The 21,569-nt window shown below is 36.5% G+C and overlaps 1 protein-coding gene across 6 annotated transcripts in view; it reads right to left on the bottom strand.

Moving 5' to 3' along the window:
• EIF2A (eukaryotic translation initiation factor 2A) overlaps positions 1-21,569 on the bottom strand; it is a 43,516-nt gene that overhangs the window by 9,466 nt on the left and 12,481 nt on the right. For 3 of the 6 annotated variants that reach the window (XR_014076617.1, XM_081569449.1, XM_081569448.1), the window contains exons 4-12: positions 20,825-20,899; positions 18,178-18,296; positions 17,043-17,145; positions 16,712-16,794; positions 13,087-13,160; positions 12,799-12,943; positions 12,481-12,597; positions 7,647-8,218; positions 3,575-3,688 (exon numbers count right to left, since the gene is read on the bottom strand). Coding sequence is in view for 5 of the 6 variants with exons in the window: in XM_081569449.1 (XP_081425575.1) it covers positions 3,575-3,688; positions 7,647-8,218; positions 12,481-12,597; positions 12,799-12,943; positions 13,087-13,160; positions 16,712-16,794; positions 17,043-17,145; positions 18,178-18,296; positions 20,825-20,899 (1,402 nt within the window). In the remaining variant the exon portion in view is untranslated. Of the gene's footprint in view, positions 1-3,574; positions 3,689-7,646; positions 8,219-12,480; positions 12,598-12,798; positions 12,946-13,086; positions 13,161-16,711; positions 16,795-17,042; positions 17,146-18,177; positions 18,297-20,824; positions 20,900-21,569 lie in introns of those variants that run through there. The other 3 variants (XM_081569447.1, XM_081569450.1, XM_081569451.1) reach the window with 2 other exon arrangements.

The raw sequence follows: 21,569 nt of genomic DNA on the forward strand, positions 1-21,569 counted from the left end.
AGGAAGTCAGGAAACACCTGGCATAACAGACAAATTTGGCCTTGGAGTACAGAATGAAGCAGGGCAAAGGCTAATAGAGTTTTGCCAAGAGAATGCACTGGTCATAGCAAACACCCTCTTCCAACAACACAAGAGAAGACTCTATACATGGACATCACCAGATGGTCAACACCGAAAGCAGATTGATTATATTCTTTGCAGCCAAAGATGGAGAAGCTCTACACAGTCAGCAAAAACAAGACCAGGAGCAGACTGTGGCTCGGATCATGAACTCCTTATTGCCAAATTCAGACTGAAATTGAAGAAAGCAGGGAAAACCACTAGACCATTCAGGTATGACCTAAATCAAATCTCTTATGATTATACAGTGGAAGTGACAAATAGATTTAAGGGACTAGATCTGACAGACAGAGTGCCTGATGAACTATGGACAGAGGTTTGTGACACTGTACAGGAGACAGGGATTAAGACCATCCCCATGGAAAAGAAATGCAAAAAAGCAAAATGGTTGTCTGAGGAGGCCTTACACGTAGCTGGGAAAAGAAGAGAAGCAAAAAACAAAGGAGAAAAGGAAAGATATTCCCATCTGAATGCAGAGTTCCAAAGAATAGCAAGGAGAGATAAGAAAGCCTTCCTCAGCGATCAATGCAAAGAAATAGAGGAAAACAACAGAATGGGAAAGACTAGAGATCTCTTCAAGAAAATTAGAGATACCAAGGGAACATTTCATGCAAAGAACGGCTCAATAAAGGACAGAAATGGTATGGACCTAACAGAAGCAAAAGATATTAAGGAGAGGTGGCAAGAATACACAGAAGAACTGTACAAAAAAATCTTCACGACCCAGATAATCACGATGGTGTGATCACTCACCTTGAGCCAGACATCCTGGAGTGTGAAGTCAAGTGGGCCTTAGAAAGCATCACTACAAACAAAGCTGGTGGAGGTGATGGAATTCCAGTGGAGCTATTTCAAATCCTGAAAGATGATGCTATGAAAGTGCTGCACTCAATATGCCAGCAAATCTGGAAAACTCAGCAGTGGCCACAGGACTGGAAAAGGTCAGTTTTCATTCCAATCCCAAAGAAAGGCAATGCCAAAGAATGCTCAAACTACCGCACAATTGCACTCATCTCACATGCTAGCAAAGTAATGCTCAAAATTCTCCAAGCCAGGCTTCAGCAATACGTGAACCGTGAACTTCCAGATGTTCAAGCTGGTTTTAGAAAAGGTAGAAGAATCACAGATCAAATTGATGTTCGCTGGATCATTGAAAAAGCAAGTGAGTTCCAGAAAAACATCTATTTCTGCTTTATTGACTATGCCAAAGCCTTTGACTGTGTGGATCACAATAAACTGTGGAAAATTCTGAAAGAGATGGGAATACCAGACCATCTGACCTGTCATTTGAGAAGCCTGTATGCAGGTCAGGAAGCAACAGTTAGAACTGGACATGGAACAACAGATTGGTTCCAAATAGGAAAAGGAGTACATCAAGGCTGTATCGGAGAAGACAATGGCACCCCACTCCAGTACTCTTGCCTGGAAAATCCGATGGACGCAGGTGCCTGGTAGGCTACAGTCATGGGGTCGCTGAGTCAGACGACTGAGCGACTTCACTTTCACATTTTCCTTTCACGTACTGGAGAAGGAAACGGCAACCCACTCCAGTGTTCTTGCCTGGAGAATCCCAGGGACGGCGGAGCCTGGTGGGCTGCCGTCTATGGGGTCGCACAGAGTCGGACACGACTGAAGTGCCTTAGCAGCAGCAGCAGCAGCAGCAAGGCTGTATATTGTCTCCCTGCTTATTTAACTTCTATGCAGAGTACATCATGAGAAACGCTGGGCTGGAAGAAACACAAGCTGGAATCAAGATTGCCAGGAGAAATATCAATAACCTCAGATATGCAGATGACACCACCCTTATGGCAGAAAGCGAAGAAGAACTAAAGAGCTTCTTGATGAAAGTGAAAGGGGAGAGTGAAAAAGTTGGCTTAAAGCTCAACGTTCAGAAAACTAAGATCATGGCAACTGGTCCCATCACTTCATGGGAAATAGATGGGGAAACAGGGGAAACAGTGTCAGACTTTATTTTTTTGGGCTCCAAAATCACTGCTGATGGTGATTGCAGCCATGAAATTAAAAGACGCTTACTCCTTGGAAGGAAGGTTATGACCAACCTAGACAGCATATTTAAAAGCAGAGACATTACTTTGCCAACAAAGGTCTGTCTAGTCAAGGCTATGGTTTTTCCAGTGGTCATGAATGGATGTGAGAGTTGGACGATGAAGAAAGCTGAGCGCCGAAGAATTGATGCTTTTGAACTGTGGTGTTGGAGAAGACTCTTGAGAGTCCCTTGGACTGCAAGGAGATCCAGTCAATCCATTCTAAAGGAGATCAGTCCTGAGTGTTCATTGGAAGGACTGATGTTGAAGCTGAAACTCCAATACTTTGGCCACCTCATGCGAAGAGTTGACTCATTGGAAAAGACCCTAATGCTGGGAAGGATTGGGGGCGGGAGGAGAAGGGGACGACAGAAGATGAGATGGTTGGACGGCATCACCGACTCGATGGACATGGGTTTGGGTAATTCCGGGAACTGGTGATGGACAGAGAGGCCTGGCGTGCTACGATTCATGGGGTCCCAAACAGTTGGACACGACTGAGCAACTAAACTGAACTGAACAAAAGAACACAGCAATATTTTAAGCCCAAATTTTAGCAGAATACGGTTGCACAATGAAATTCTACTGGAGAAGGAAATGGCAACCTACTCCAGTATTTTTGCCTGGAGAATCCCAAGGACAAAGGAGCCTGGTAGGCTACAGTGCCTGGGGTCACAGAGTCGGACACGACTGAGTGACTGAAGATGAAAGAAATTCTGTACCTTAAAATAGTAACTGCCTACCAAAACACCCAAGTAATCTAGAACTGTCAAAATCTAAGCATTAATAGGCAAGACCAAATTGTCTGAACCTCAAAAACATGATTACCACGACTTTACTAACCACATGTTTCTAGCCCAGGGGGTCTCACTACAACCATAAGCCAGAAGCCATCACTATTTACTTGTCAATTGTTAGGCTGGTGTGGTTTTTCAACTATGAAGTATATAAAAAGTTATTTTATAACAATTCCACTGTTTGGATACTTCTGGTATTTAGATTTCTAGTTGAACAATTTCCTGTAGCAATCCACTGAGTGACAGAATGGCTTTATAATCGTGTAATTTCTGGTCTCTCCTAAATACATGGTTTAAGAAAGCAAACTATACCACTTCACACAGGCTCCTCCAAAACAGTCTGTTGCAAGTAACACACTCCATAATCCCACTAGGGTTTCAGGTTTTAAGGTCAGTTCCAGTTCCCTCAGTCCCACGTTACACATTCAGGACTACTGAGAAATTCATAGGTAAACACAAAAGAGACATTTTGGCTACTTATGTCTAACTCCAACTACATTTTATAACCTAACAGTCAAGTTTTTAGGGCTACAATTCTTAAAACTTTAAGGCATAGAGCTAATTTAACTGGTTTGGTCTGTTTTGGTTTGAAAAGATAGGTGTCCCAAGTACCTGCTTTGCAGCTTTCTTAGCCTCATGCTTCCTTTGATTTTTAAGGGCTGTTTTTGATAATGGCTTCTCATTTCCTGGTTGTGGTTTCATATTCTGAGGTGGTTCTTCTTCATGCTATGGAAAAGACAAATGATTTTGAAATGGAGTCTCTGTTTTTAAAAACATATACAACAAATTATACAATTTTGCTAGTACACGACAAATTTATTTTATCAAATTTATCTTAAGTTCACTGACAAAGAATATTTCAAAACTCTTGTGGCAGGTATACGTCGATGGTCAGGATGGATTTAATTAGGATCTTCCTATTAGTTGATATACGATATCTTTCAATTATATAAGAGCCAGCAAAATTCACTTTATTTTTGTTTAAACAATGGCATTTTTCTTAGTACTACCACTGACACATGATTTTTATAAAATTAGATACTAACAATAGCTTCTTCTGTGGTCCTTTTGGATCTGACTACTGCCAAAAGAAATCCAGTTGCCTCAATTATTTTCTTTGCACAAAGAGTCAATTGATAGATCTTTACTTGCAAAATCAGAGGTTAGAAGATAAATGGGAAAAAAAAACCAACAGTAAGAAAACAAATCAAATAGGAAGGGGTAAATAAATTACATAATTATAAATCCAGCTAACATAATGAAGTCTTTAAAAATCTAAACAACTTGTCAGACTATACAATGAAAACAAGCAATCATTTTCATCATCAGGTATTTCTATAATTAACTACATTCAATAAGAGGGTGAATTACATGTAGGATCAAGAAGGATTTAATGTAAAACATGATGACTATACTTGATAACACTGTATTGCATAACTGTACAGCTCTCAACACCCTTTAAATTAACACCCTTTAAATATCTTACAGTTTTATAGGTAAATTATGTTCCAATGAAGAGGGGGGAAAAAAAAAAGTAACACCAGAGTAGTTTCAGGCAACACGTAGTATAAATAACAGTACTCAACTTCTTATCAGATTCATCTACTTATTGATTTCTTTCAACTTTGCTATAATCTGAATGCTAACTGTCTCTTAAACTATCCATACTCAGCACATCAAAAGGACCAGATCTCCATGAAGTTTTTTGAGTACTAGATCTCAGAGCTGTATTGTACTTACAACTGCCATAATCAAATGGGCAGGGATCAAACATTTAAGATACAGTGTAATAACAAAAAACCATAAGGTGATTTTTATCTTAGCAGTTGCACTAACTATAGAAAGCATCAAAGTTCTATGTGTGAACCTACCCTACTTGAAGCAACTGAATATATGAGAATCCTTATTTGTAGAAGAGACAAATTTGCACAGCAAGCCTTTCACTTTTTTTATATCCACTGCTCATAATGATAGTTAAGATATAAGGATGAAGTCTCTTTCACCCTATGAGCATCATGTAGCCAGACAGAATTTCATTTTAGTTGAAAAATATCCACACAGTTATTATGGATCACAAGCTTTTCTGGCTTTAGTATGTGTCTACTCAACTTTGCTATAATCTGAATGCTGTCTCTTAAACTATCCATACTCAGCAATTTCATTCTTACTAATAAAACTTGTTTCTTCAGTAACATTAACTCTAACATCATTTTGATGAAAACGTTATAAAAGTGAAGGTTTTCTGAAAGCCAAGAAATACTTCTTTAATTAATACAGAAATTTTTTTACTTATTCAGGGGGAAGAATCCAAACATATTTTTTCCTCCTTCTTCTATGTAACCCTCTTTCTTTGTGAAATTATCAACTAGGCTATCTTTGTTTCTAGTAATTTCTTAACAATATTTTCTTTGCCATTTAGCTCTTTATTTAATTCCAGAAGAATTAAATACATACAAAAATTTCTCATTCATAGGCATGTAGCTCCTTCAACTAAAATGATGTAATAGGGTCACATAATCCCCAGGTTATATACAAAAGCAAAAATTTAGTGGAAATCTTAACTGTCAAAAATTGGCAATGGCACCTCACTCCAGTACTCTTGCCTGGAAAATCCCATAGACGGAGGAGCCTGGTAGGCTACAGTCCATGGGGTCACTAGGAGTCAGACACGACTGAGCGACTTCACTTTCACTTTTCCCTTTCATGCACTGGAGAAGGAAATGGCAACCCACTCCAGTATTCTTGCCTGGAGAATCCCAGGGACGGGGGAGCCTGGTGGGCTGCCGTCTATGGGGTCGCACAGAGTCAGACACAACTGTAGTGACTTAGCAGTACATAGTTTTTTCCCACTATTTTCAAAGTATATTCTTTCTATTTTAATTTTTCTCCCTCCACTGACCAAAACAAATTAGTTTTATGACTCAGAGAACAAAAATATATACTATTAATAATTCAGAATTTCTTTCTCTTGTGCTAACTTGCACAGATTTAGAAAGCAGGATGGGTTGAGGTCACTTCTTTTTTTTAATTTTGTGTAAGAAAAGTTTCAACTGAGAGAGAACAAATTCTAAGACTAATATATCCTTTTCAAAAAATCTAAAGACAAAAATAGTAAATAGGGCTTAATTTGTCATATGTTTCTATGTATTTTTACTAAATAACAATGCAACAAAAATGTTTAAACAGAATATTTCAATGAAGTCAAAATGCTACATTTTGTGGAGGAGGAAGGATTGTTCTTTTTGTTTTTGAGAAGGTTATAAGTGGCACAAAGGAGCCTGGCGGACTTCATTCCACAGGGTGGCAAAGAGTTGGACACGACTGAGCGACTAAGCACAGCACAGCACATAAGTGGCATAAGGGAAGCACAGAAATATTTATTCTTTGAAAAAGTATCTACTTCCCTGAGTGCCTAATCATTTAGTGACTGTATTTCCATTTACTTGGAACAGTCCTAATACACACCTAATGTATGGTCTTGTGCTTGTGCTCAGTCGCTAAGTCGTGTCCAACTCTTTTTGACCCTACAGACTGCAACCTGCCAGGCTCCTCTGTCCATGGGATTACCCAGGCAAGAATACTGCTGTAAGTTGCCATTTCTTCCCCCAGGGAATCTTCCTGATTCAGGGATCGACCCTGTGTCTCCTGAGTCTCCTGCATTGGCAGGCAGATTCTTTACCACTGAGCCACCTGGGAAGCATCTTTCTGTTAATACCAGTAATTTTGTTGTTCATGCTTAGAGTAACTTTATTCCTCAACATCATCACAGAAACTCATGTCATTAATAAATGCTCTCTCCTGAGCTCTGAAACATTTTATAGGTGATCAGAATCTGACCAATACTCGAACCACAATTTTGCAACAGAGGTAAGGACCTAATGGTCCAAGGACAAGTATGTTTTGTTTGATCAGCAGTGTCTTAAAAAAATTGAGGCATTTCATACAAGCATCCAGACTTGTTTTGTCTTGAAAAATCAAACATTTTGGCAAACTGGGCCTAAAAATCTCCTGTGGAAACAAACGGCTACTGTTGTGCAGTTGCTATGGCCTTTAAAGAGGGAATGTTCTCTCTCTTTCACCCCTGCCCCCCACTCACCATTGCCTCACACTACCAGCCTAGCTTGACAGGCATTTGAATTTTAGCCCACACTCTACAGCCAGTAAATCACACCCACTCATCTTTCCCAAGATTTTACATTAATTACTTTGTTAAGTTAACAACCTTTCACCATCTTCAGCAGCAGGTCCTCCACAATTTCTACCCTAGAGTTTATATCTTTTAATCAGATACCAAGTAACACAAGAACGTGCATGAGAAAAAGATCTAGGGCGTAAAAAATGGATGTATGGATACCAGGGGGGAAGAAGGGGAGGGATGAATTGGGAGATTAGCTTTGACATATATACACTACTGATACTATGTATTAAATAGATAACAAATGAGAACCTACTGTACAGCACAGGGAACTCTACTCAGTGCTCTGTGGTGACCTAAATGGGAAGGAAGCCTAAAAAAGAGGGGATATATGTATACATATAGCTGATTCACTTTGCTGTACAGCAAAAACTAATACAACATTGTACAACTATACTCTGATAAAAATTAATAAATAAATTAAAAAAAAGATCTAGGAATTCTACACTGAAAAACCTTTTCCTACCAAAGTAGTAAAACTCCACTTACCAGTTTGGAATTGGTGACTGGTTTATTTCTTAAAGCTGGGGGTCTATAAGCTGTTGCAACTTTAGGTTCTTCACTAGGCACATCACTTGGAACTACTTGGTAAGTTATTGCTTTTTCTGGAAATATTCCATCTAAGAATGGCTGCCAAGAAACCTGCCATAATTCTGCATTTGATGGTACATCATACTTGTGCAAGACAGAGCCCGTATAATGCCAAATCTTATACCCATTATTAACACGTAACCGTGGAGCACACGTGGCTGTTAAAATATGCTCACCATCTGGGCACCAAGCAAAATAGGTAGAATCAGAGGCCACTGGTTTAGAGATAAGTTTGTACTTTTTAACATCCCACACTTCCATTTGTCCCCTCAGATTCCCAAATCCAGCTAGTACTAATATATGTCCATGAGGGCTGTAGTAGGCCGCATTACGAGGGCCAGTTCCAAAGTCAAACACGGGATCACACTTCAGGTTGAAAACTGTCGCTTTGGCAGGCATGAAACCGTACACAGCACAAAACTCAGTAGAACTAGAATTCCAAACCACATCATAAATGGGGCCGTTTTTTGCTAGAAAAAGAAGATAAATTTGTTAGTGATAAAGAATTATATATAGGAATATAATATTTAGTAGCACAAGTTATAATCATACAATACTCATAAACAAGTCAATAAGAAAAATCCAAAACTTTCACAGTATGATAAAATTAAGATTTTTGCATGACATACTGTGGGAATTAATGTATAATTATAAATTTATTTAAGAACCCCTAATAAATCTCAATTTCTTTTAAACATTTTGGCAATGTGGACTCATAGAAGCATCAGTTATTATTATCATTATTATTATTAAACTACTGATAGTTTTCCTTGAAAGAGGCAATATATGTATATAGCAATAAAAACAAACTATATAAAAAGACATGCCACAAAAATAAGCCCCTCTGGTGGTTCAGTGGTAAAGAACTTGCCTGCCAATTCGGGAGATGTGGGTTCCATCCCTGGGTCAGGAAGAGCCCCTGGAGAAGGAAATGGCAACCCACTCCAATATTCTTTTTTTTTTTTAGATCTTTTTTTTTGTTTTTATTATTATTTTTTTTAATTAGTTTATTTATCTATTTTTTAACTTTACAATATGGTATTGGTTTTGTCATACATTAACATGAATCCACCATGGGTGTACATGTGTTCCCCTTCCAGAACTCCCTTCCCACCTCCCTCCCCACCCCATCCCTCCGAGTCATCCCAGTGCACCAGCCCCGAGCACCCTGTATCATGCATTGAACCACTCCAGTATTCTTGCCTAGAAAATCCCATTGACAGAGGAGCCTAGCATGCTACAGTCCGTGAGGTCACAAAAGAGTCAGACAAAACTTAGAGACTAAACAACAATAACATAAAGACCACCAATCCTCTATCATATTTCCTGCATATTATTTCAGAATATTTTTGTTGAAATTAATCGTCTCTCTCTTAAATACATAAATGCACACACACACACACACACACACACACAAAGGTTTTAAACCTTTCTTGTTTCATTTAATACTCTTATCTTGGAAATTTTTCCATGAAAGCACATTGAGCTCTGCCTCATTCAGTTGCACTGTGCTCCATTACAAACCCTGCTATTTACTTTCCATTTGTGTAAATGTACACAAATAACACCTGTAGGAGAGAAACTGCCTGGCCAAAGGACATATAAATTTACTTGATAATGTACACTGAAATGCCCTTTAAAGAAGTTGCACCAATTTACACTACCAATAATTTTTGATAGCAAAGACTTTCCCCTCACTCTCACTCACTGTTTCATATTTTTATCTTTGCCAACTAAGTGAAAAACTGTCTTGTTTTCCTTTATTATAAGCTGCTGCTAAGTCACTTCAGTCGTGTCCGACTCTGTGCGACCCCATAGACGGCAGCCCACAAGGCTCCACAGTCCTCGGGATTCTCCAGGCAAGAATACTGGAGTGGGTTGCCGTTTCCTTCTCCAGTGCATGAAAGGGAAAAGTGAAAGTGAAATCGCTCAGTCGTGTCCGACTCTTAGCAACCCCATGGACTGTAGCCTACCAGGCTCCTCTGTCCATGGGATTTTCCAGGCAAGAGTACTGGAGTGGGGTGCCATTGCCTTCTCCTATTATAAGCTAAGCACCTTTTAATACACTTATACATAATCTTATTTCTTTTTTTAGTGTCCTATAATAGTCCTGTGGACTATTTTTTACTGTCCTATACCTATTTTTCTTTCCTATTATTCTTTGTTATACTTAATATACTATCAAAATTCATCTTTTCTCATACTCATCCCTTTTCTAAAAATATTTTCCTTAATTTATTGTTTGTTTTGCTTCATTTATGGACTCTTTTCTCCCCCCAATGTAGAAATCTATAATTTCATATATTCAAATTTATCCCTTTCCCCATATGACTTCTGTCCTGTTTAGAAAGTCTTACTCTACTTTAAGATTAGAAGAAAATTCTCCCGCATTTTGTTATAGTTCTGTAGTTTTAGACATAATTTTTTGGCCTAGCCAGAACTTATTTTGGTAAACAACAGCAAAAACTTTTTGTTACAAATAGCCAACTGTCCCCAAACCATATATTAAAAGAGCAGTATTTTCTCCCATGATAAAATGCTGACTTTATTATAAGTCAATGGCTACAGAAGTATGGATCCATTTCTGAATCCTGTTGTTTTCCACTGATTTATCTGCCTATCCATAACACAGAACCAAACTGTCTTCATCACAATTGCCTTACATCTTAATAGTATCAGAATCCCTCTTTCCTTACTCTTTTTTTTTTTTTACAAAGTTTTCAAACCATTCTTGCATGTTTACTTTTTGATATCAACTTTGGAATGAGCTTATCTAGTTATAAAAAAAGAAAATCTACTGGAATTCTAATTTAATTTTTAGATCAGTTTGGAGAGAAATGACATCTTTGTAAAATTCTTACGAAAGGTTAGTTTGCCCTTCATTAGTTTTATTTTTTTTTTAAATAAATTTATTTATTTTAGTTGGGGGCTAATTACTTTACAATATTGTAGTGGTTTTTGCCATACATTGACATGAATCAGCCATGGGTTTACATGTGTTCCCCTTCCTGGACCCCCCTCCCACCTCCCTCCCCATCCCATCCCTCTGGGTCATCCCATTGCCCCAGCCCTGAGCATTTGTCTCATGCATCGAACCTGAATTGGTGCTCTGTTTCACATATGATAATATACATGTTTCAATGCTATTCTCTCAGAACATCCCACCCTCACCTTCTCCCTCAGAGTCCATAAGACTTCTATGCATCTGTGTCTCTTATTCTGTCTCGCATATAGGGTTATCGTTACCATCTTTCAAATTCCATATATATGCATTAGTATACTGTATTGGTGTTTTTCTTTCTGGCTTACTTCACTCTGTATAATGGGCTCCAGTTTCATCCATCTCAATAGAACTGATTCAAATGTATTCTTTTTAATGGCTGAGTAATATTCCATTGTGTATATGTACCACAGCTTCCTTATCCATTTGTCTGCTGATGGACATCTAGGTTGCTTCCATGTCCTGGCTATTGTAAACAGTGCTGCGATGAACATTGGGGTACACGCGTCTCTTTCAATTCTGGTTTCCTCGGTGTGTATGCCCAGCAGTGGGATTGCTGGGTCATATGGCAGTTCTATTCCCAGTTTTTTAAGGAATCTCCACACTCTTCTCCATAGTGGCTGTACTAGTTTGCATTCCCACTAACAGTGTAAGAGGGTTCCCTTTTCTCCACACCCTCTCCAGCATTTATTGCTTGTAGACTTTTGGATAGCAGCCATTCTGACTGGTGTGAAATGGTACCTCATTGTGGTTTTGATTTGCATTTCTCTAATAATGAGTGATCCTTCATTAGTTTTAGTTTTCTCCCCATCAGCCCTATATATTTCTTGTTTTTTTGCTGCCATATATGGACTCTTTCCTTCCATTATGTTTTATAAGAGGATGCTGTTTGTACTGTGACAATCTGTATGAGCTGAGGTGATTTGGTTTTCACCTTTCAAAACTGTATACTTATTCTTTTGATCAGGAACACTGACTAAGTCTTTCAGAATGTTCAATAATAGTAGAAAGTGGGGGGGGGGGGGGAAGTCATCCTTGTTTTGTTCCTGACTTCAATGGGAACACATACTTTTTTAAAGGAAAGTTTACCTTACCCTTACATGTTCAATTCAAAATAAAAGATTACTGAGTTGCAGGAATTTAAAACTATTAAGTTACCTTAGCTCCTTGAAACAAAGTACGAAGTGGTTAACAATCTTCAGTTTTGAAGATGATGCTAAACCCACTAGATCAACTTGCTGTCATAGTTAGTTAAATAAGCTCCCAAAGAGCTAATACAGTGGAATTACTTCACTCAGCAAGTTCCCTACTCAACTTGCAGCAAAACTAAATTAACTAATTGGATTCTGTCAAAATAGAGTATGTTTAGGGATGAGTTAAATTCCTTAATGAAGATAAATTTTATCTTAAAGGTTGTTAAAATATGTGAGTTCTATCACTTGATCAGCAACTTAGATGTGGACTGCCCTGGTGGTCCAGTGGTTAAGAATCTGCCTTGCAATGCAGGGAAAGTGGGTTCAATTCCTGGTCAGGGAACTAAGATCACACATGCTGTGGAGCAACTAAGCCCATGTGCCCAACTACTGAGCCTGTGAGCCACAATTAGAGAGTCTGTGTGCCGCAGCTAAGACCTGACACAACTGAAAAAAAAAACTTAGATGATAACATTTTTATGGCACAGTATTTTTAACTATCATCGATCTACCAAAGGAAGACTGCTGGAACACTCACGTAATTGCACCACAGCACTTTCTCCATTTGTTGCAATGTAGTGCAGCGTCTGTTCCCCATAGTAGGAAGCTCCTGTCTTGTCAACATCCGTACTAGCTATTACCAACACAGCAGTAGCTAAAAGGATAAAAACTTTAATTAGGTTTAAAACATAAATTAACCTAATGTTGATAAGAAAAGCATTAAAAAGTGTAACAGACCACATGTAAATTTTCAATAAATAAGCACTCATAATTTTTCCTTTTTCTATACACACATGAATATGTCTAAATTAATGCTTGATAAACAAAATGGGAGATAAAAATATATTTATCATACCTTTTTTATTCCATAGCATTGTGACCTTATCAGCCTTAAAGAAACTTTTATTGGCTAAAGCTGCATGAGGTTCATCAAAGTTGGGGTACTGATATAATCTAACAAATGAAGGTGCACCCTTACTTCCTGGAACATAGACAGCCACCTAAGATACACAGACATAAATAAATACTTAATTTTCTGAAGCATATAAACTAAGATGGACACGTCTTTAAAGTCACCAAAAACTAGGAAAAGGTTTAATCTCATACCATTCCACATGAACAAACAAAAAACATTAGCAATTACCTTGTACGGTTGGGGTCCAGGTGATAACACAAAATCATTAATTTTTTTCAAATGCAATTTATTTGCAATTGTGTCTAAAAAAAAAAGTAAATAGTGTTAGGTTAATGAGCGAAAGTTAACAGATATGTGTCAAATTCTGAATACATTATAAAAGGCTAACGTAATTATACACAAAATGTAGTCTCATGTAGGCAAGGCAGAGCTACGTAGTAGAAAAAGCATGGGGTGAGAGCAAGATAGACCTATGCTTGAATTCCTACTCAGTCACTACTAACTGTGTGACCTTCGCCAAGTAAGAGAATCACATACTTAATTCCTAGTACACAGTGCCAGGCACAAAGTAGGTATTAAATAGCTATCAGTTCTCTTCCCTTAAACCTCTGAACTAATGTCATCTTAGAGCCCATCTGATGGGAAAGATGACTCTAGCTTGCTACTGTAGAATGTGGATATGAAAATTCCATAACTAACATGATACACAGATCCATAACAATGATAATCACAACAACAGTAACAATAACAATGGCTGGATATTTGTTGAATGATTACTCTGTGCCAGGCAGTAAGAAACCATGTTATCAACACTACTGCTTCTCACAGTCAATGGGATCAAGAGCTATTACTCTTCCTTTGTTCAAATATAGAGATCAATAGCTGTTCAAAAGTAGCATATCCAGCAGTTAAACTGGCAGCCCCCTCCTTTCAGCATGCTCGTGAAGTGGCAAGTAAGATAAGTAAGCAAGCTAACCCCAAATCAGTGGGAGCAGATTAAGTCTCAAAAGCAGGAAATTGAAGGGTACAGCTAAATGACTGTGTGGATGGTATCAAAATGAGACTGCACACCATTTCTGGTAAATGTGAACTGTTTCTAATTCCCATTCTACTTTCTCAACTTACAATATGGTTATGTCCTGATAAACCCATTTTAAGTTGGAAATATCATAAGCTGAAAATGCATTTAATACACCTGATGTACTAAACATCATCACTTACGTTGCTGCTGCTGCTGCTGCTGCTAAGTCGCTTCAGTCGTGTCCGACTCTGTGCGACCCTATAGACGGCAGCCCACCAGGCTCCACCGTCCCTGGGATTCTCCAGGCAAGAATACTGGAGTGGGTTGCCGTTTCCTTCTCCAGTGCATGAAAGGGAAAAGTGAAAGTGAAGTCGCTCAGTCGTGTCCGACTCTTAGCGACCCCATGGACTGTAGCCTACCAGGCCCCTCTGTCCATGGGATTTTCCAGGCAAGAGTACTGGAATGGGGTGCCATTGCCTTCTCCTCACTTACGTTAGACTACCCTAAATGTGCTCAGAACACTTAATGTTAGTCTATAGTTGAGCAAAATCATTAAACACAATGCTGATTTTATAATAAAATGTTGGATATCTCATGTAATCCATTGAATACTGAACTAAAAATGAAAAACATAATGGCTGTAAGAGTCCAGAATAGCTGTAAGTGTATCAGTTGTTGACCCTTGTGATCACCTGGCTGACTGGGAGCTGTGGCTCACTGCTGCTGCCCAACATCATGTATCATACCACATATTTCTAGCCCAGGGAAAGATCAACACTCAAAGTACAATTTCTACTGAATATATATCACTTTCATTGTATTATAAAGTCAAAAAAGATAAGTCAAACTATTCCAAGTCGGGGACTGTCTGTACTGAAAAGTGTTCAGTCACCAGACTGCTCTAAGGACAAAGGAGCTGCAAAATTTCTTCTTTAAAGTATTTTTCAGTAATCATGTTACGGGTGTTATATTGCTGGTACTGCTATTCTAAGAACATTATGTGGTCGAGTAGAACAAAGCAAATGAATAATTATGTGGATGTGCTATTCTCAAACTATCACCCCTGGTAGCCCAGAGAACCAGATTCTCAGTGTCAGCAAAAAACAATACATATGAAAGATAAGAAAGAAGAAAAAAAGGAATAGAAACAATGATCAATCAACACAGTAGCAAAGAGAATCCTCTACACCCAGACTATAGTCTCTAAATACCATTTTCCACCAAAAGAGAGCAAAGTGTACTAGAGAATTGGCTGATTATAGGTATATAGCAGAGAAGGCAATGGCATCCCACTCCAGTACTCTTGCCTGGAAAATCCCATGGACGGAGGAGCCTGGTAGGCCTCAGTCCATGGGCTCACGAAGAGTCAGACACGACTGAGCGACTTCACTTTCACTTTTCACTTAAATGTATTGGAGAAAGAAATGGCAACCCACTCTAGTGTTCTTGCCTGGAGAATCCCAGGGACGGAGGAGCCTGGTGGGCTGCCGTCTCTGATGTCGCACAGAGTCGGACACGACTGAAGCGACTTAGCAGCAGCAGCAGCAGCAGCAGTAGGTATATAGAAAGAAATATACAAGATAACCCCAGAATGACTTGTTCCACCATACAGCAAAGAAGTCATTAAAGACCAATGACAGGACAATTTAAGCGTTAATAAGAATAATTTTTTAAATGGATTAATCATATACGTTCATTAGGTTGGGGGGAGGCTAACTTGTCTAAGGGATCTAGTTGCTAGTGAAAGGATTAATTTTGTTAAAAGTGATAAAAGAAAAGAATATTTATCTTGCCTTTCTGATATAAAAAGTACCACTAGATAACCAAATAGTAGAAAGGGGAATTCTCTTTATAGTGGTAGTATAAATTAATAAATGAGATGAGAAGGAGGGAAACTTTAATATTAGCAATTTCTAACCACTCATGAAATAATGGATCAAGGCACTGAATATTAATGCCAATTAACTATACAAAATTAAAGACAATGAGATATTAGGTGCTTCTTGATAAAAATAATACTGACTTATGATGATGTAGTCTTGCCCTCATCTCTCCCAAAAAGAACCTGAAACTGACCAACTCTAGATTCAAATAGCTATTTACAGGAAACAGATGAATATGGTAAATTACAGAATAGGATACAAGAGCAAAACTTAAACTCTGTGAAGATATATAATACAAGTAACCTTGTTTCTAAAATAATAAACTGCAAGGGGAAAAAAAAGAATAGAGAGGAAATCTATATTTAAGTATTTATATGTCAATTGTAACATGAAAGACCTTATCTAGATCTTGAGTTTTAGAAAACCTACGTTTGCAATTATTAGAAATTTGAAACTGACTAGATATTTCATAATCTGTGATAACAGTATTATGACTACCTTACTGAAATATTTACAGGTAAAATTATATGATGTGTATGATTTGTTTAAGCAGAGTAAAAGAGATGGTAGGTGAATAGATGCCTGGATGAAGAAGGATTGGCAATAGGCTGATGATTATTGGGACTAGGTATCTACTTTTGTGTTTGAAATTCTACACAATATTTTAAAAATTCGTATCACAGAATTTCAATAGCAACTAAACTCAGTGAGAGCTATTCAAACATATTAATTTAGTAGTAATTAGATAGTAAAAATTTATTATAAAATAGTATCTTTGTGTTATAACATTTTACTAGCATTTAGACTTGAGTTACTCAAATGAATTCCTATAACAGCAACTGCTAATATAAAAACAGTATTTAGGAGAACCATATGATGCCATATAAGGCAATAAAAACTATACATATTTATAGTAAATAATAAAATTATTTCATAAATCTTTCCATACTAAAGTTGTTGTTTTCAAAAAAGTGAACTTCATTGTTAACATTTCGGGCACAAAGTGTTTCATCTTCTGACCAGGAAGGACACCTAAAATGAAGAGCAAGAATATTAACTATAAGATATTAAAGTTTATGATATTGTTTACCATTTAAGGAAGGATACTTACAAACAAAGATCAAGTTCTTACTCTATTACATTTCCACATACAAAATCCTTAAAGATCTAGATTTTGATCTGACAAGTTATATTCTAAATTATACCAGAGAAACAAACAATATACAACAAAGATATTTAAAATATTAAAAAATAACTAGTATTTTAAGGCACTTATTTACCAATTTTGCATTTTTTTCTGAATGAAGGACTTCAAACATGTTCCAGTTTTCATATCATAAAGTTGCAGGTTGGGTATCCCAGCTGTATCATCTTTAGAAGCTGCTATAAAAATAAAATTTCTTTTGCAGTAACTGTCTCCTAACACCAGTAAAAAGATTTCATTCTTAGAAAAAATTTCAACAAGATTATAAAGATCAGGTAAGAGATGCTTTAAATCAACTTTCCCCTCTAACTTAAATTATAGATTTAATCATCCATTCCTAAAGCCATGATGATATGACAGCTGTTTGAGAAGTTCAGTATTTCTGAAATGAGTCCATTACTACAGTTTTTAAAAATACTTAGGAGATTTCTTGTTTGTTAAGTCTGATGTGGTTTGCTGCTAAACAGATTAAATTGTCTTATTAAAAAAGCTGTGTCTATAAGTCACACACAGGAAAAAAAGTCACAGAAAACCACTCACAGTTCTCAACTGATTCTCCAACTCTATTTTACTTACTTGGAAAACAAAGATTCATTACAGTCCATGCCTCTTGGAAGAACAAACTCAGAAGGTTTATAAGCCAATAATGAACTACTAACATATATTTATTCAACAATATCCACATTATTACAGAATGCTTTTTAAAATAAGCTCCATACCAGTGCCCAATATTTTATTACTCATCTACGAAGCAGTCACATAAAATGCTCATATAAAATATATTAGATCTTGAATTGTGCCAGAAAATGGCACACCATTTCCTACTCTGTCATACCATCCATATTTCTTAGATGATGTGTCTACTGTACTTCCTCTTTCATTTATGCTTATATAAAACATTTTTTTATTTTAAAGTTCATTATTATTCTTAATTTTTGAGATCTTCTTTATCCAGTGATTATTTACTTTATAAATTTTCCCTTGAGCTTTTTCTTTTCCTCTATCTCATGACAAATCTTCTAACCTGAAATCATTTAAAGTACACTGTAATTGGGGAATGCAAGATTTGTTGTTGATTAAAAACATTCTTAAACACTGCTTAGTATTATAAAGATTAATTACTTTCTTATAAGGTTATAAATCTTCTCTCCCCCCCTCCACTGAACTGCATTGGTCCTATCAGAGTGTTTTTACAATTGGAATATACTTACTAGTGTAAGGCTGCCATGTCGCCAGGATAGTGCTTTTTGGCGAGAACTCAAGGCCAACTGCCTTTGGAAGGTCGAAGGAGTGCAGCAGTCCCTTGTTAGTGACATTGATAACATTTATTCTGGTTTCAAAAGAAATTACTTCAGCAATGAAATACTGTTTCACAATAGTCAACACTATCCAAAACATTCATACTTCTTTTTAAATACAGATCACTCTGAAGTGTTCATTTTTCATAAAGATCAATTTTCAGTTAGTTCTAGAAAATACCCAATAAATACTCTAACATAAAAAAGTGTGTTTTACCAAAAGGCCCCTATTTAAGGCTGCTGCTGGGAATTAAAATAGAATTTTCAGGAAGACACAATAGATGCTACCACCTTTAGCCAAAAAGGAAGTAACAGGCTTTTGAGTGAACACGGTGCAAACCCACAGACAAGCAAAGGAATATCAAATTCAAGAGAAAACAAAAAGTATACTTTTTAATTTGAGTAAATGGAAACTGCAGCAGCTGAGGAAATCAGCAAGGAGAGTTTTGATGTCTATTAAAATCTCAGAAGCATTCTCCAAAAGACACTACTATAAGAATTATCATGATACAATAAAGACAAAAATGACAATAACTGTATAAAAAAAGGGCAGTTTCCATTTTTTGGAACATTTTCTAGGTACTATGTTCTGTTTTAACCATTTTATGTACATTTTCTCATTTACTCCTCACAACAATCTCATAAAATAGACATTTACATCTCCATTTTACAAATGGTAAAACTGAAGTTTAGAAAAAAAAAAAAAGTGATATGATTTGCCCAAGATCATACTACTGATAAATGCCAGAGCAAGGCTTTGAAACCTGTTTGGCCTGACTTGCTCTTGTATAGTCCTTGGGATTAAAAAAAAAAAAGATATTCCTTCTCACTGCAGAAATTCCTTAAAGTTACTCTGTTCAACTCAAGTTTGAGAACACTGGGTTAGGATAAGCAAAAACTGTTTAAACACACAGACACACATGCTTACAACTATAGATTCTTTACAATTTACTGTAAATTACATATTTTAGAATTACATGAAGTTTTTTGCTGTTGTTAATAAACTTTGAAGTTATTCTTAGTTTAATGAAGGGTGTATATTTTAAATAAGCATATATTTAAGGAAAAATCAGCTATAGCTTCTGACTTAATTAACCATGGACTCAGCAAAGACTACAATCAATACACTACATCTGTTTCTCTTGCCCCAGGAACAATATGTATTGTTGTGGTTGCAACACCTTAAGGAAATACTAGAGGCAAGGTATAAAAAAATCTATTAAAAAGATGAATGGACACAACATGTGGGGACATATTAAAAGGATTGAGTTGAATTCAACAGAAAGCAAAGTGGAGATATGACATATAAAATAATTAATGATAATAGCCAAAGTGAAAATAAACTTAATAAACTTTAAGTTATCAGAATAAAGGATACATCGAAAAGATAATAGGCAATGAAAAGATATATGGTATATCCTATCAGGTAGTAAATTTCTATCAACTTATTACTCAAATAGTACAAACTAAAATATGGATTTAAAAACAATACAACCCAACAGGTTACACCTAAAGAAATAAGTTGAAAGTGCATCCTTTCTTTTGAGACTAAGACTGTTAATATTGTGAATAAGACCCAATATAATTACATTCTTAATAATTTGAGAGTAGTAGTTTGTTGATTGTACTTAGTAACTTAAAAAAAAATACTAATGAACATTTTTAATTATAAAAGTGAATCCTGCCACCTACTTATAGTTGCAGAAGTGAATCAACTAACTCAACACAATCTTTTTAGCACTTTTAAAAATCATGTTTAATCCAATTTGACCTGATAGTCGAAAGACCCAAGAATACATTACCATGGTGTAAGAAACATTTAAAATGCACTTTTCAAACTCATGTAATCGTTTTTTCCCCCTTTAAAAATCTAAGCTATTGTATCTGGTTAAACACAACAACACTAAAATAACTTTAAATCAAGCAATAAATATTCGGGAATTTTTCCTGGTTCTGCTAATTAAAATACAGTGACTATGGAAAATGAAAAAGGATTAGTTTTCTGAGTGAAATTATGACACTGAAATCTAAATACTTATTTTTCTGTAAGACCAATTTTATAATCTGATTATTTTATGTAATATAGACTATACCAAACATACTTCTGAATAACTTATACTTAATGACATACTGTTATCTACAACAAAATTAACAGCAATAAACACAGCTATTAAGAAATTTAACAGCAAAAATATAAAATATCTAAGATAAAGGAGCAAAGAGAATTATTCTCTAAGTATTAATGCAGAACTCAAGAAATCCTAACCAGTAACTTACAGCACTACTTAAAACAAACTCTTGGCATCAAATTAATAGCCCCTTTTCATATGTTCCTTTTTAATTCTAAGAAACTAGAGAACTCAAACAAGTGTGACACATAAATAGAAACTAACAACTTTGGAGATGTTCTGTGGATGTTATACTGGAGATAATACCTAACTGCACCAAGACTATAAAGATGGACTTTATAAATGACATCCAAATACATGTTATTCAAATAAAACAATTATGTTTTATATTCATGACATATACAAAAAAAGTTATATAAATAAACACTAACTTTTCTCCATTGCCCCAGGCAAACAAGGTCCCATCCTTACTAAAGGTATAAGCTTTGCAATTTTTCCCAGATTCTCTGAAAAATGACAAGAAAAAAAAAGCTTAAATTAATAAACATTAATACTTTAAAAAATCTTAATAAAAAATCCACAGTCTTACTAATTTAGTGACTAAGAACTTACATAATTTTAGAAAATAATTCCAACATGCTTTAGTTTGTCCAAAATACTTTCTCTTAAAATGTAGCATTGACTACCACTGTAAAGTAAGCTGGAAATCGATTTTTACACCAACAGATCAATCTTAAGTAAGAAATAGAGCCCTTTGGGGTGAATAACTAGTTTGTCTGAAAACCCAAAAAAGTAAGCGTATGTGGAAACTAGGAGTTCCCAGGTGGTTCAGTGGTAAAGAATCCGTCTGCACCGCAGGAGACCTGGGTCTGACCCCTGGGTCAGGAAGATCCCCTGCAGAAGGAAACGGCAACTCACTCCAGTATCCTTGCCTGGGAAATCCTATGGAGAGAGGAGCCTAGTTGGGCTATTCCATGGCATCACAAAAGAGTCGGCCAGGATTTATCAAATAAAAACAAACAACAATGTGGAAGTTACCAGCTGTCAGCCCTTATCCTGAGACAGCCGAAGGATTCCAACACAGGTTTGTGAAGAATTTCCCAAACTACCAGCGTAACAAAACAATGGTGGATACAATATCCTCAAGTACCCAACAAGTGCCCCTGGATTTGAAAG

The sequence above is a fragment of the Giraffa tippelskirchi genome, chromosome 2, assembly GCF_054371585.1.
Source record: "Giraffa tippelskirchi isolate mGirTip1 chromosome 2, T2T-mGirTip1v1.2.pri, whole genome shotgun sequence".
NCBI lineage: Eukaryota > Metazoa > Chordata > Mammalia > Artiodactyla > Giraffidae > Giraffa > Giraffa tippelskirchi.